Genomic DNA, 14,060 nt, shown 5'->3' on the forward strand with positions numbered 1-14,060 from the left:
TCTTTTCATATTCGCCATCATGGGGTTCGCAAATATCTGGAATGCTCATCCAAAAAAGTTCGGCGCTGGCTCACGTTATTGGTAATTTGATTAACGTAACACGCGCATATTTGATAGAACACTTCTATATTTAATTTGATTGGCAACAATCAATTTAAAGACCAGCAACTCGAATAAATTTAAACTTTTCAGCTGCAAATATAATTCTATAGCAAATAATGGCAATATTGGTACATGCAATTTTGATCGATGCAGGACGTTTTAGCCTTAGTTGAGACTAGCACTTTAGATTTTACTGTATTGAGTGGGTATTTTGTTTGTTGTCACTTATAAAAGGGTGTCGAATTTTATATAAAAAAGCAATTTAATCGAATCATTCGTTAATAAAATATGTTTTCAATTTTCAACACATGTTTATGCTTCATTTATGGGCATTATATTTTCTGGTCTGCGTCCATTCGTTTGTCCGTCTGTCTGTCCCACTTCAGGGTTTAGTTTTTGGCTGAATTTCTAGCTGTGGAACCGTAGCTCTTGGGTTCTTTTGCTATTTTTTTACTATTTGCGTACCATGGAGCTACAGGTTTTTCCGGTTTCAAAACGTTCCAGATTTCCCCAAAAAAATATTGTTTATTATCAATCCAAAGCTTGTCAATATATATGTATATATAGTTTGTTTTTGTCAGGCCAAAAAAAAAAGTTTGTTTACGGTTACCTGACCAACCCTATTTTGAACGCCGACCCTCAGCCATTTTATTTCTGTCAAAAAGTAAAAAATAAACTGAAGTCCTGTCAAAAGTGAACATAGTGTACATGTTGCCTGATACATCCCAATGTTCATAATCATGAATATGATAGCTGTTTTAAGGAAAATAAACAATTTGCCGCCATTTTTTTTCCAATCAATAACAAAGGGAAATAATCCATTCATTAAAAATAATGGTAAACTCTGCCTATGGACAACTCCGACCACGGAAAGATGGACCACACAACTCAAAGTCGTGGCGAAAAAAATTAATTTGAAATACCGACCTACATTGTACATGTACCTACCCTATTTATTTTGATGATGTTACCTTAAACAGACATATTGCACCTGTCCTAAGTCAGGAATCTGATGTACAGTAGTTGTCGTTTGTTTATGTAATATATACGTGTTTCTCGTTTCTCGTTTTGTTTATATAGATTAGACCGTTGGTTTTCCCGTTTGAATGGTTTTACACTAGTAATTTTGGGGCCCTTTATAGCTTGTTGTTCGGTGTGAGCCAAGGCTCCGTGTTGAAGGCTGTACTTTAACCTATAATGGTTTAATTTTTAAATTGTTATTTGGATGGAGAGTTGTCTCATTGGCACTCACACCACATCTTCCTATATCTATATATATTTTTTTTTGGCCTTAGATATTTTTCTAGCATATGACATACCTACATGTATTTATGTTTGAATATTCATTTCCTTATCACTATAAACTTATTATTTTCATTTGTATACATGTACATTGTCCTCCTATTTTGTTTGGCCATATTGAATCTTGTGGTGACGTCCCGAAATTCAAGAATCATACCTAAAAAGATGGCTTCAGCATTATGATTTCTTTGTAAAGTGTTAAGCAATAAAATATAATAACCTTTCAAGACGTCATAATTATTTGTGATACATTGCATTCAATAACACAGCATCTGCACCTTTGTCAAAACTTTTTGCATCAAAATTTATAAATTTTTATTTTTCAATGACAATTTAAAATTTTTGATTGTATTACAGCATATCTGTAATAGATGTATATTATTTTTTTTGCAGTAGAGTATGTAAGAATACTCATGGTCTGATTAGAAAATATGGGTTGAACATGTGTAGGAGATGCTTCCGTGAATATGCTGATGATATTGGATTCAAGAAGGTAATGAAATACCAAATAACATAAATTACAACCTGTGATATTTAAAGAAACAAGTCATGAAATATGTAACTACATGTATATTAAAAAAAAAATACAACCCTGTATCAATACAAGAAATACTGTTGTATCCATTTTGGACTGTATTGAAAAAGGTTCTTGCCGAAAGATAAATAAACAACTAATTTATGATTTAAATACTTCATGAACAGCAAGATTTGTTCCTCTCCTGAATAATTTGTGGGATATATATGTACTACAGTATCATGTAGCATGAAAATTAGTGACACATTATAATAAAGGCAGTGAGGATAAAATATCAGGAAATAAACATGTCTGTTTTAAATATACGCTATACTGAGCCTTATATTGATGTGTTCAATAATATCATGTGAATATGAAACGGCTATTAGAATTTAGGAAATTTGTTCAAAACCTGGGGTATAAAATTGTAAAGTCTTGAAATTTAAATTAACAAACAATAAAGGAAATGCAGTAAAAATATTTTTTTAGGAATAGAAATCGATAACTTAAGAAATGACACTTCTGTAAAAATTTATGTTGAAAGCTATGTGAAAATCATCATGAGTCATGTTGACAAGAATGAAATTGAGAATGGAAATGGGGAATGTGAAAGAGACAACACCCTGACCAAAGAGCAGACAACAGCTAAAGGCCACCAAAGGGTCTTCAATGTAGTGAGAGAAAATTGTGCATTTGGAGTTGTGCTTCAGATGGCCCCTAAACAAAAATATATACTAGTTCAATGATAATGGACGTCATTTACTAAATTCCTAAATATACACAAGAAACTAAAATTAAAAATCATACAAGACTAATTAAGGCGGATCCTGAAGACAGTATAGTTGACAATTTTACTCATTGCTGAACACAAATTGATTTTGCTTATTGCAGAACAGTGTCTCATAAAATACTGCAATCTTCTTGAAGTGGGTCTCATTGGGGTCTTAGCGTGACGCGGGATTGCTGATTTTTCGTAAGCGTGAAACGTTAAAGTCAAATTATTGTGTCGTGAAAACGGGAAATGAGGTCTTGCGGGACCCGGGAAATGACAAAAAAATGAGAATTGCTTATGTACATAGTGTAAGCGGGATACGGGAATCTGACAAAACAGTAAGCGGGATCCGGGATCGGAACCCCCCAATAAGACCCCCCTTGAACAATAGTTCAAATGAAACCTCTAGAAATTCTAAGAGCACACAAATATGTTAGAAAAATTGACCTTTAATCTACACTGTTGTATTAAATTTAGATCTATATAGAAAAAATTGTCAATACACAAATCATAATAAAAACCAAGTTTAAATGGGAAAAAAAAGAACCAAGGAACAGAAAGATTTGTCCCCTTTTCTTTTGAATTTAAAGGAGACTCCAATGATGAGGAACGCAATTTAATTAACATCAAAGGCAGTGAGGAAAAAATATCAGGAAATATACATGTCTGTATAAAATATACGCTATACTGAGCCTAATATTGATGTATTAAATGATGTTTCCCAACACAGGTTTTGCCTTTGAAGGTCTCCTACGGTCCTAGCAATTTTTCTGTGCAACCTGCATTTTCTTTCGGGTAAAAAATTTGGTGTCTCTGTATAACACCCTGTTGTAATTTCAAGATCAGTTCTGCTATCCAACTTTTTATTTGACCATCACAACTTTCTTGTCTTCAGATGAAATCAAAATTTCAATGAATAATATTTTATTGAATTTGGTGATTAAATCTAACAAGAACAACATTGACTTTGAAACTCTGTGAATTTAAAATGTATACAATTCAAACAGTCAAATGGAACTAGGCAATAGTCTTGACATACATTGCCATGATTGGAAGAATATTGCGTAAACAATCAACAGTTTGTTAATACATGTATTTTCATATAAAGTATGACCAAATTAACTGAACACATGATTACTAAAGCCTGCAGAATTGCACATTTGTTTTTGCCCCCTTTTTGAATTTTAAGGATAATATATGTTGTGGCAATAATATCAAAGGCAATGAGGAAAAAATATCAGGAAATATACATGTCTGTATAATATATACGCTATACTGAGCCTTGCATTGATGTATTTGATATGGCCATTTAAGTTGACTACATTTTACACAACAGCTTTATTGTAAAAGGGGAAAGTCCTAAAAATCTGAAATTTGCTGAAATGAAATTATACTTGTAGGCTTTGCTCATTGTTAAAGACCGTACAGTTACATTACCTATAGTTGTTAATTTCTGTGTCATTTGGGCTTTTCGTGGAGAGATGTCTCATTGGCAATTGAATAATTATACATGTACCACATCTTTTTTTATATGGGTATAAAAGTTGAAGGATTTGTCAGGAAATTCCCTACACAACAGTTTATTTATGAACTGGTGTTGTCTGCATGAAGAGGCATATTCAAAGTTAGACTGAGGTCTTCAGCTTTCCTTAAATATTGAAGGTCAAAAAGAGTTCTGAAAATCTGTAATATAGTTGTATAATTATCTATATACATGTATATTGTTTAAGCACAGCTGTGATTTGTACAGCATACAGTACACATACTGTACAAGGAAACAAATCTAACATTCAATTGTTGAATGTTTTTGAAGGAAAATTAAAAAGATTATTTATAGGAAAATAAGAACCAAGATGTACATGTATGTTGATAAAAATATTTTAACCCTGTAGCAATACCATTGTACAGCACATCCTTTCTGTTCCGTCATTACAAATAAAAACAAAACAATGAACTCTGAAATGCATTAATCAAAGACAGAGGAACATGCAAACCCTTTTGAACACTAGGAATATCAAGATAATAATGAATGTTGTCACATTTAATATCAAAGGCAATGATGAGGATAGAAATATCAGGAAATATACATGTCTGTTTAATATACGCTATACTGAGCCTTATCTATACTGAGCCTTATATTGATGTGTTCAATAATGTTAAGTTAGTGAGCTTAAACTTAAACATAGTAGCTTATAATAATTGTTACTGACTTGGAGGAGTTGTAGAGATAAGTAGAAATTTGAAAATAAGTTAACTTGTGAGCACACATTGAACGAAATTTAAAAAAAGGAACTAGATACAATAAAATTTATAGATATAATGTCCATAAAAAATCTTAGAAAAACGAGACAAGCGTATCTACCCTATAATGACAACATAGCATCATACATCTTGAGCACTTCTTTCCATCAGGGTTTTACCAGTGTAAACGCATTAGCCAATCATGAAATATAAAAGAGCAAATTTGTTCAATACTGACTATAAGGCAATGAGGAAAAACATGCAGGAATAAAAAATGTCTGTATATATATACGCTATACTGAGCCTTGTTATTAGTCTAGTACAATGATAAGTTATTTGAAGCCTTTTTATATTAACAAAGTTTATAGTTTCCAAATGACCCACTAGAATTTATATTTGGGATTGTAACGTTTTTTTTACACCATTTCATTGGTAAAGTGTTCACCATTAATATTTAAAGTTGGCTTTGTATGTGATAATGGAAAACAATCTTTTTCTTTTTCAGTTGGACTAAAGAAGAAAAAGGATGTGAAGATGGACATGATCAATTTGACCATCCAGTTCTCTCCATGATGGATTTATGTTATGTCAATAAAATGTCGTCTTCATAATCTTATTATACTTAATTACAATCCATTAAATATAATTATTTGCCTTTCATGCATGTAGTAAAATATAAGAGAAAATAGTATTATCTGGCGGCTTCCTTAGATAAATGTTTAGAAAAAAAGAGATCAATGGAGTGATCAATATTTGGTATATATCATATTATGTGGTCTAAGATTTCTGTTTTGAATCCGTCTGTCTTTGATCTCATTCATGGTTTTGGGATTCGGCAGATGTTCACCTATGTTGCACAGATGTCATCTTAGATTGGTATATAAAACAAGGAATATGCATGTCAGTCATTCAGATAACATTATGGTTTGCAAATCCAAATGTGAGGAAATGAAATTAGAAATATATGAAAACATGAAATGAATGCATGTACCGGTACTCCTAATTTTGATTGATTATTGGTTGTTTCATGTCTAGTGGAAAATATTTAATTCATGGTTAAGGACAAGAACATATTAACAATACATACAATAGTTATGTCCTGTAAATGGGGTTACCAGAAATTGGATTAGCACTTGTATGTAACCTTGCAACAGGCCACATTTATACAAACTAACAACACATTACAGGGGCAGATTCACCCATTTCAAAAAAGGGGGGTTCCAACCACATGTCTCCATTCAAATGCATTGATCATCCAAAAAAAAAGACCCTGCCACCGTATTATACAAAATGTACACACAGATAGCATGACAAATTAGAAGTTGGTGACCGTGTATGCAGACTTCGTAATAGAAAGATCATTAAGTAGTTATTGGATTCGGTCTTGTCAGTAATAACAAAAAAGACGTTGATAAACAGCAACCTGATTATATAAAGCATAACATCAAGAGGTCAAACTACAAGGCAGTCTTCAGAAAAAGACTTGAAAATGAAGAGGAAAAAAACCACCCAGAGTTGAGGAAACTAGTCTCGTACGATGGTATGATACTAAACCCCTCACGGGAAGGATTGTGCCTGATAATGATATGATGAAATCATAATCTTTCAATCAGTCTAATTTAAGTCTGTAGCTGGCATGTCGGTTAACTGCTAGCAGTCTTTTATTTATGTATTATTGTCATTTTGTTTATTTTCTTTTGTTGCATCTTCTGACATCAGATTAGGAATTCTCTTGAACTGAATTTTAATGTACGTATTGTTATGCATTTACTTATCTACATTGGCTAGAGGTATTTAGGGGAGGATTGAGATCTCGTAAACATGTTTAACCCTGCCACATTTTTTGTGCCTGTCCCATGTCAGGAGCCTCTGGCCTTTGTTAGTCTTGTATTATTTTAATTTTAGTTTCTTGTGTACGATTTGGAAATAAGTATGGCGTTCATTATCACTGAACTAGTATATATTTGTTAAGGGGCCAGCTGAAGGACACCTTTGGTTGCAGGAATTTCTCACTACATTGAAGACCTAGGCCTGTTGGTGACCCTCTGCTATTGTTTTTTCTATGGTCAGGTTGTTGTCCATTTGACACATTTCCATTCTCAATTTTATCGTAAACTATTAAAAACAATTCATAACATGAGTACTCATGCTGTAATGTCTAGCTTACTTTACTCACCATTGAGTTAAACATCTAAGAAAATAAGGTCAAGGTTAGATTAACCAAACTGGAAATAAATGTACATCTGTAATCATTTCACACACCAAATATACTTTAAATATAGTTGATCTATAGCATATAGTATCTAGAAGCAATCTTTACCTGGAAAACTTAACAATAGACCATTAAAATGAGGCTTAGGTTCAGGTTAAATACAAATTGCCAGGCCAACATGCACAACGTAGAATCATAATATTCTTGAAATTTAGTTTACCTATTGCATAAAATGCAATTAACACACTGAACCAGGAAAAGTTTTTAATAAATTAACCAATGAAACATGAAAATGAGGTAATGCAAAGACATTTGCACCTTACAATCATTCCATATATATATATCAAATATAGTATACCTATTGCTTAAACACGTAGTACTAACACAACTGACCATAAAACAAAAAACTTCCATTGAGCAATGAAAAATAAAAATGAGGTCATGGTCAAATATTTCATGCCACATTGTACAATATTTGTGTACACCAAACATAGCTGACCTTTTGTATACAGTATTAGAAAAAAACCAGACCAAAACACTAAAACTTCATTTTAATCACTGAACCATGAAAATGAGCTCAAGGTCAGATGACACCTGCCGAAGGGCCAAGTGAGCTTTTCTCACCACTTGGCGCCGTCATCGTATTCGTCTTTAACTTTTTACATTTTGAACTTCTTCTAGAGAACCACTGAATGGAATGAAACAAAACATGGCATGAATGTTCCTCATTAGGTGATGACCAAGTGTTGTTACTTTGTAGCCGATCCATCATCCAAGATGGCCACCAGCAGGGGACTTAGTTTAACATAGGACCCTATGGAAAATGCATACAAATGACTTCTTTAAGAGAACCACTGAATGGAATGAAACCAAACATGGCATGAATGTTCCTTATGAGGTGGTGACCAAGTGTTGTTACTTTGTAGTCGATCCAAAATCCAAGATGGATGCCAGCAGGGGACTTAGTTTAACATAGGACCCTATGGAAAATGCATACAAATGACTTCTTTTAGAGAACCACTGAATGGAATGAAACCAAACATGGCACGAATGTTCCTTATGAGGTGCTGACCAAGTGTTGTTACTTTGTAGCTGATCCATCATCCAAGATGGATGCCAGCAGGGGACTTAGTTTAACATAGGACCCTATGGAAAATGCATACAAATGACTTCTTTGAGAGAACCACTGAATGGAATGAAACCAAACATGGCATGAATGTTCCTTATGAGGTGCTGACCATGTGTTGTTACATTGTAGCCGATCCATCATTCAAGATGGCTGCCAGTTGGGGGGACTTAGTTTAACATAGGACCCTTTGGGAAATGCATACAAATGACTTTTTTGGAGAACCACTGAATGGAATGAAACCAAACATGGCAAGAATGTTCCTTATGAGGTGGTGACCAAGTGTTGTTACTTTGTAGCCAATCCATTATCCAAGATGGCAGCCAGTGGGGGGACTTAGTTTAACATAGGACCCTATGGGAAATGCATACAAAAGTCTTCTTCTAGAGAACCACTGAATTGAATGAAATCAAACATAGCCTGAATGTTCCTTTCCTTATAAGTTTGTGTTGTTACTTTTAGCCAAATTTTATATTTTTTTTATATGATTTCAAAACCCCAAGTAGAATCAGGTGAGCGATACAGGCTCTTGAGAGCCTCTAGTTTTAATATTCAGAATTATAAGTCAAAAAGTGTTCTACAATGATCACCAGTCATTCAGCTTTCATTGAAACCAACAATACCTAAATATTCTACATATTTTGAAAGTTACACTCATGTGTAGGAGCTATTTTGTGTTAAATATGTACTACTTTCGGTTGTGTGCTTTCTTGCCAGCCGAATAAGTGGTGTTAAAATATAATCTGACATTGACATCATTAACATGGTTCATTAGACATGTATTTCTTTTCTTCAATTACAATAAGCAATAGGTCAATAAAATTGAGAATATGTCAAAGAGACAAAAAACCAATCAAGAGAGCAGATGACAGCAGAAGGCCACCAATGGGTGTATTTGGTGTATAGAACAATTGTACTCATAATAAAACCCTTTATCTTTAAGACTTACAACATAGAATCATTGGTCAGTTGGGCAGGAGAGACATGGAAGCATGTGTTATTCTGCCTTGGTGGTCTTTTAAGACTTGTAGTACTGTGAGAAATCAAGTAATAGTGTGTCAGACCATTTAACCAGATTTTTAAAATACCCTGTGTTTTCTGCTGCTACTCTAGCCCACTGTATTCAGGAGTAATGACTTGAGACTAGTTTGCCAAGAGATAGACTAATGTGTAATTTTTTTCCGCCTCAGCATTGCACATACATTGTTAGTAGATATAAGAGTCTACATTTAACACAATGAAAAAATCTCTTCTTTTACAAATCAAGATTTTGTCTAGTCTAATTCATCAATGAAGCTTTTGTATTGAACAACATGCCAATTTGCATGTCATCATATCCAAATTCTGAACCAAACATTCTTAAATTTCAATAACTTTTCTTCGGGCAATTTTCTTCAGTATGGCTATACATATCATTTTGTAATATGAATACCTGAGCATATATTTCATTGAATGTTTAAGGATATGATGTATTGAGTGTAGTTCTCAATGTTTTGATCTCATCCAAAATGCAGATATGAGGTCTAAAACTAGAGGCTCTTAAGAGCATGTGTCCCTCACCTTGGTTTATGTGCATATAAAACAAAGGACACAGATGGATTCATGACATTGTTTTTTGGTGATGGTGATGTGTTTGTAGATCTCACTTTACTGAACATTCTTGCTACTTACAATTTTCTCTATCTGTAATGAACTTGGCCCTTTAGTTACAGAGGAAAATATTTTGTAAAAACTTAACAAAACTTACCAAGTTAATGCAAATTGTTAAAAATTGATTATAAAGGGCAATAACTCCTTGAGGGGTCAACTGACTATTTTGGTCAAGTTGACTTATTTGTAGATCTAACTTTGCTGAACATTAGTGCTGTTTACAAATTATCTCTATCTAAAAACTATCAAGCCATCCCCATAGAGGTTGGCCCACTGAAAAAATTCAATAGCTATTGTTCTCTGTTTATTCAATGAGATCTTTAAATTTCTACTAATAAATCCATCCTTTATTTATAAATTGACCTGAAGAAGAAAATCTCTTTTTTTGAGAAGATGAAAATGTATGTATCAACTAACAAAAATGCATGTGATGACGTATTTATTCAATATCAATAATATATTTTCAATCTTTTCAGCATAAACTCTGATTTAATCATAAAATATTTTATGTATAAATAACATAATTCTTTGGTAGTTGTCAACGTAAGTAGATTATAGAGTAAATCACTAACAACAATGTCTTACTAGTTCCATATTTGGATTTCAAAATAATACATTTTTATCAAGAAAGCGAAGTTCAAACATTTTTGTATATTGTATATTGTATTGAAAAAGTTTATAGTTTTGCTTAAATTACATGAAATTTTGACACGTTTGTAAGTTGAAGTAATGTAACCGATAAAAACCTTCAATAAATGAAAACTAGTATTCCAGTCATAACATTCTTATAAATAAATACATTAAAAACAAATTTAACAGCACTAATCAAGTTTGATGGTTTCATAAATTATTTTGACTTCAATTGATAATTTAGTCTCTAAACAGGTATATTTTTTCTAAACTATAAATTTTTGTGAGATAAACAAAGCATTAATTTTTCTCATAATTTTATAGAAAGTACATTCCAACAGATTTCCTAGGAATATTGGATGTTTTACTGAGTACACATCTTAATACATGTACTGAAAGCAGATACATTAAAAGTGAAGAACAAAATGCATATGTAAACTACATTTTTTCTTAGCCTTTTTGAAATCTTTCCATATTTGTGATTCTTTCATGATATTACCTAAACATGCAATATAAATTGTGTGTTGAACAAAGTATTTAGATCTACATTTTTGTAAGTTTTTAATAACTTCGTCCAAACAATGTATAGAACTGTGGTTTGTCTTTACAATCTGGATATATACACTTGGCTCCTGATGGTAACTTCTGAGGTTGTTTGAATGGTATACACAATCCTTTAGCGCCCATTGCAGGTGCCCCCTCTTCTACAACCACATCTCTGTAAATACAAAACATGACAAAGTATTACAAAATGTACAACTAGTTAAACTGAAAAATGATATTATTTGTGCCTTATCTACTGGAATTAACCAACATTAATATTGTTTTCAAAACTTTTTTTTTGTAGTTGAGTTGTATTTTTTAAGAACTTTCTTTTAAAATATTATTCTACATGCATAACTTAAGGTCATGAAAGAATGATGATATCAACCAGATATTCTTAAAGATAGTTATAAATAAAAAACAAGAATGTGTCCATAGTACACGGATGCCCCACTCGCACTATCATTTCCTATGTTCAGTGGACCGTGAAATTGGGATCAAAACTTCAATTTGGAATTAAAATTAGAAAGATCATATCATAGGGAACATGTGTACTAAGTTTCAAGTTGATGTAACTTTAACTTCTTCAAAAACTACCTTGACCAAAAACTTTAACCTGGACTTTGCACTATCATTTTCTATGTTCAGTGAACCATGAAATTGGGTCAAAACTATAATTTGGCATTAGAATTAGAAAGATCATATCATTGGAAACATGTGTACTAAGTTTCAAGTTGATTGGACTTCAACTTCTTCAAAAACTACCTAGACCAAAAACTTTAACCTGAACTTCGCACTATCATTTTCTATGTTCAGTGGACCATGAAATTGGGCTCAAAACTATAATTTTGCATTAAATTAGAAAGATTATATCATGGGGAACATGTGTACTATGTTTCAAGTTGATTGGACTTCAACTTCTTCAAAAACTACCTCGACCAAAAACTTTAACCTGAAGCAAACGGACGAATGAATGGACGAACGGAGGCACAGACCAGAAAACATAATGCCCCTCTACTATCGTAGGTAGGGCATAAAAATATAAGGGAATGGGTCCATGGCATACAGATGATGCCCCCGCTTGCATATCAATTATCATATAAAGTTATAAAGGGACATAACTGAAGAACAGTAAAAGGGATCCTACCCAAATTTGTACTTGAACTGAGTTTTGTTGTTAGTACTATTGTGTATAAGTTTCATAAATTTGGTAAATGCAAACTGAGGTTAGAGAGTCGAAACAAAATATTCTGCATTTTTGTTTGTTTGTAAAAAGGCATAACTCTAGAATGGTTAAAGTGAAGTCCCAAAAGTTCAATCTTGATCTGTATTTTGTGGTAATAAGTATTGTGTACAAGTTTTCATAATATTTGGTTATGTCAAACTGAAGTTAAAGAAAGGAAACCAACTTTGGGATGTATGGAGGTACAGACGGACAAGGCTCCCTTTGCTCTGGCAGGGGCATAAAAAAAAGAATTTGTCTGAGGTCACAAATGACCCAACTCAAGCTATGCAATTTTAAAAAGTTTAAAACAAGAATGTGTCCCCAGTACACAGATGCCCCACTCGCACTATCATTTTCTATGTTCAGTGGACCGTGAAATTGGGGTCAGATCTCTAATTTGACATTAATATTAGAAAGATCATACCATAAGGAACATATATACTAAGTTTCAGGTTGATTGGACTTCAACTTCATCAAAAACTACCTCGACCAAAAACTTTAACCTGAAACGGGACGAACGAAAGGATGAACGAACGGAGGCACAGACCAGAAAACATAATGCCCCTCTACTATCGTAGGTGGGGCATAAAAAGGATAACTCTAGAATAGGGAAGGACTCATTGCCTAAATTCAAACACTGTCTGCTAGTTTTGGTTCATAGAATTGTGTATGATATGAGTTTTATAAAATTTGGACAAGGAACACATAAGTTAGAGTACAGAAATTAAAATAAGTCCGACAGATTGACAGTCAGAAAGATTGAGAGTCAAGGGTAACACTTAATATCGGATGAGGGCATAAAATTTATCACTTTACTATAAACATGTATTAATTATACCTTGCACTATCCTTCTTGACTTTTTCTTCACAAGCAATGGCTCCACAGAATGGTGCTTGTATAATCTTTTTCTTATCCAACATATCACAGAAACTAGTCCAATCATGAGCTATTGTTAAATGTTCATCTAAATCTGCCTTTGCCCTGCAAATAAATGAAGTAGGGCATATTTAATTTTTATGACTTGACTGTGGTATTTCTACAGCAGTTAGTTAAAATATCTTACAAGTTGAACAGTTTGATCTGATGAAATTAATTGCCATTTGGTTAGAATTTTAAAGGAACTGTAATTGGTGAAGAGAAACTAATAATCAAAACACTGTAATACAAAATTATGATAACATACTGTATAAGAAATAATTTGTGAATCAGTTTGAGAAGTTAATAGTAAAAAAATCTTGCTTTCAGTCGTTATAGTAACCATCATTTACATCATTTGATGAGAAAATAGAGTTTTTGAGAAAATATCAAAAAGTATACATATTCAATGTGCTAAAATCAGAACTTCAGATTTCAGACATGTGTTTGAAATATTTTTGTATAATTTAAAAACAATTGTCAATTCCTATTCTTATTTCAAAGAACAAAGTGTTTTAATTTTTTTATCTCTCTTCTGTTTTTGTAATATCTAATGCTTTAAGATTTTTTGATGGAATCCAGGTTATTTGATGTTTATTTTTGTTTCTTCCAATGTTTTCCACATATTTCTAGCTTATTTGCTATTGAGTATAAATCCTTACTTTGAATAAAGATTTTCTTGTATTTTGTCTAGCAATGTCTTTAACTGACTGACTGCATTATCATTCTTCATGGTTACTTTTTCACCAGTGTCTCTTCTTACAGTTACAAACTGGTTGTTCTTTATATCACGTGGACCAAGTTCTAAACGGATTGGAACTCCCTGT

General features: G+C 32.7%; 1 protein-coding gene and 1 non-coding gene across 3 annotated transcripts in view; one reads left to right on the forward strand and one right to left on the reverse strand.

Moving 5' to 3' along the window:
• The first annotated feature begins 5,173 nt into the window (after positions 1–5,173).
• On the forward strand, positions 5,174–5,240 carry LOC134712926 (small nucleolar RNA U54). The gene has a single exon (XR_010106356.1). It is a non-coding gene; the product is annotated as a small nucleolar RNA U54 (small nucleolar RNA).
• Positions 5,241–10,349: 5,109 nt separating this feature from the next.
• Positions 10,350–14,060, reverse strand: part of LOC134711783 (bifunctional glutamate/proline--tRNA ligase-like) — a 60,777-nt gene continuing 57,066 nt past the window's right edge. Inside the window, exons 36-38 of one of the 2 annotated variants that reach the window (XM_063572658.1) lie at positions 13,896–14,056; positions 13,156–13,299; positions 10,350–11,267 (exon numbers count right to left, since the gene is read on the reverse strand). In XM_063572658.1, the coding sequence (XP_063428728.1) occupies positions 11,111–11,267; positions 13,156–13,299; positions 13,896–14,056 (462 nt within the window). In that variant the 3' untranslated portion in view covers positions 10,350–11,110. The remainder of the gene's footprint in view (positions 11,268–13,155; positions 13,300–13,895; positions 14,057–14,060) is intronic. The other variant, XM_063572659.1, reaches the window with a different exon arrangement.

Source organism: Mytilus trossulus, chromosome 3 (genome assembly GCF_036588685.1).
Source record: "Mytilus trossulus isolate FHL-02 chromosome 3, PNRI_Mtr1.1.1.hap1, whole genome shotgun sequence".
NCBI lineage: Eukaryota > Metazoa > Mollusca > Bivalvia > Mytilida > Mytilidae > Mytilus > Mytilus trossulus.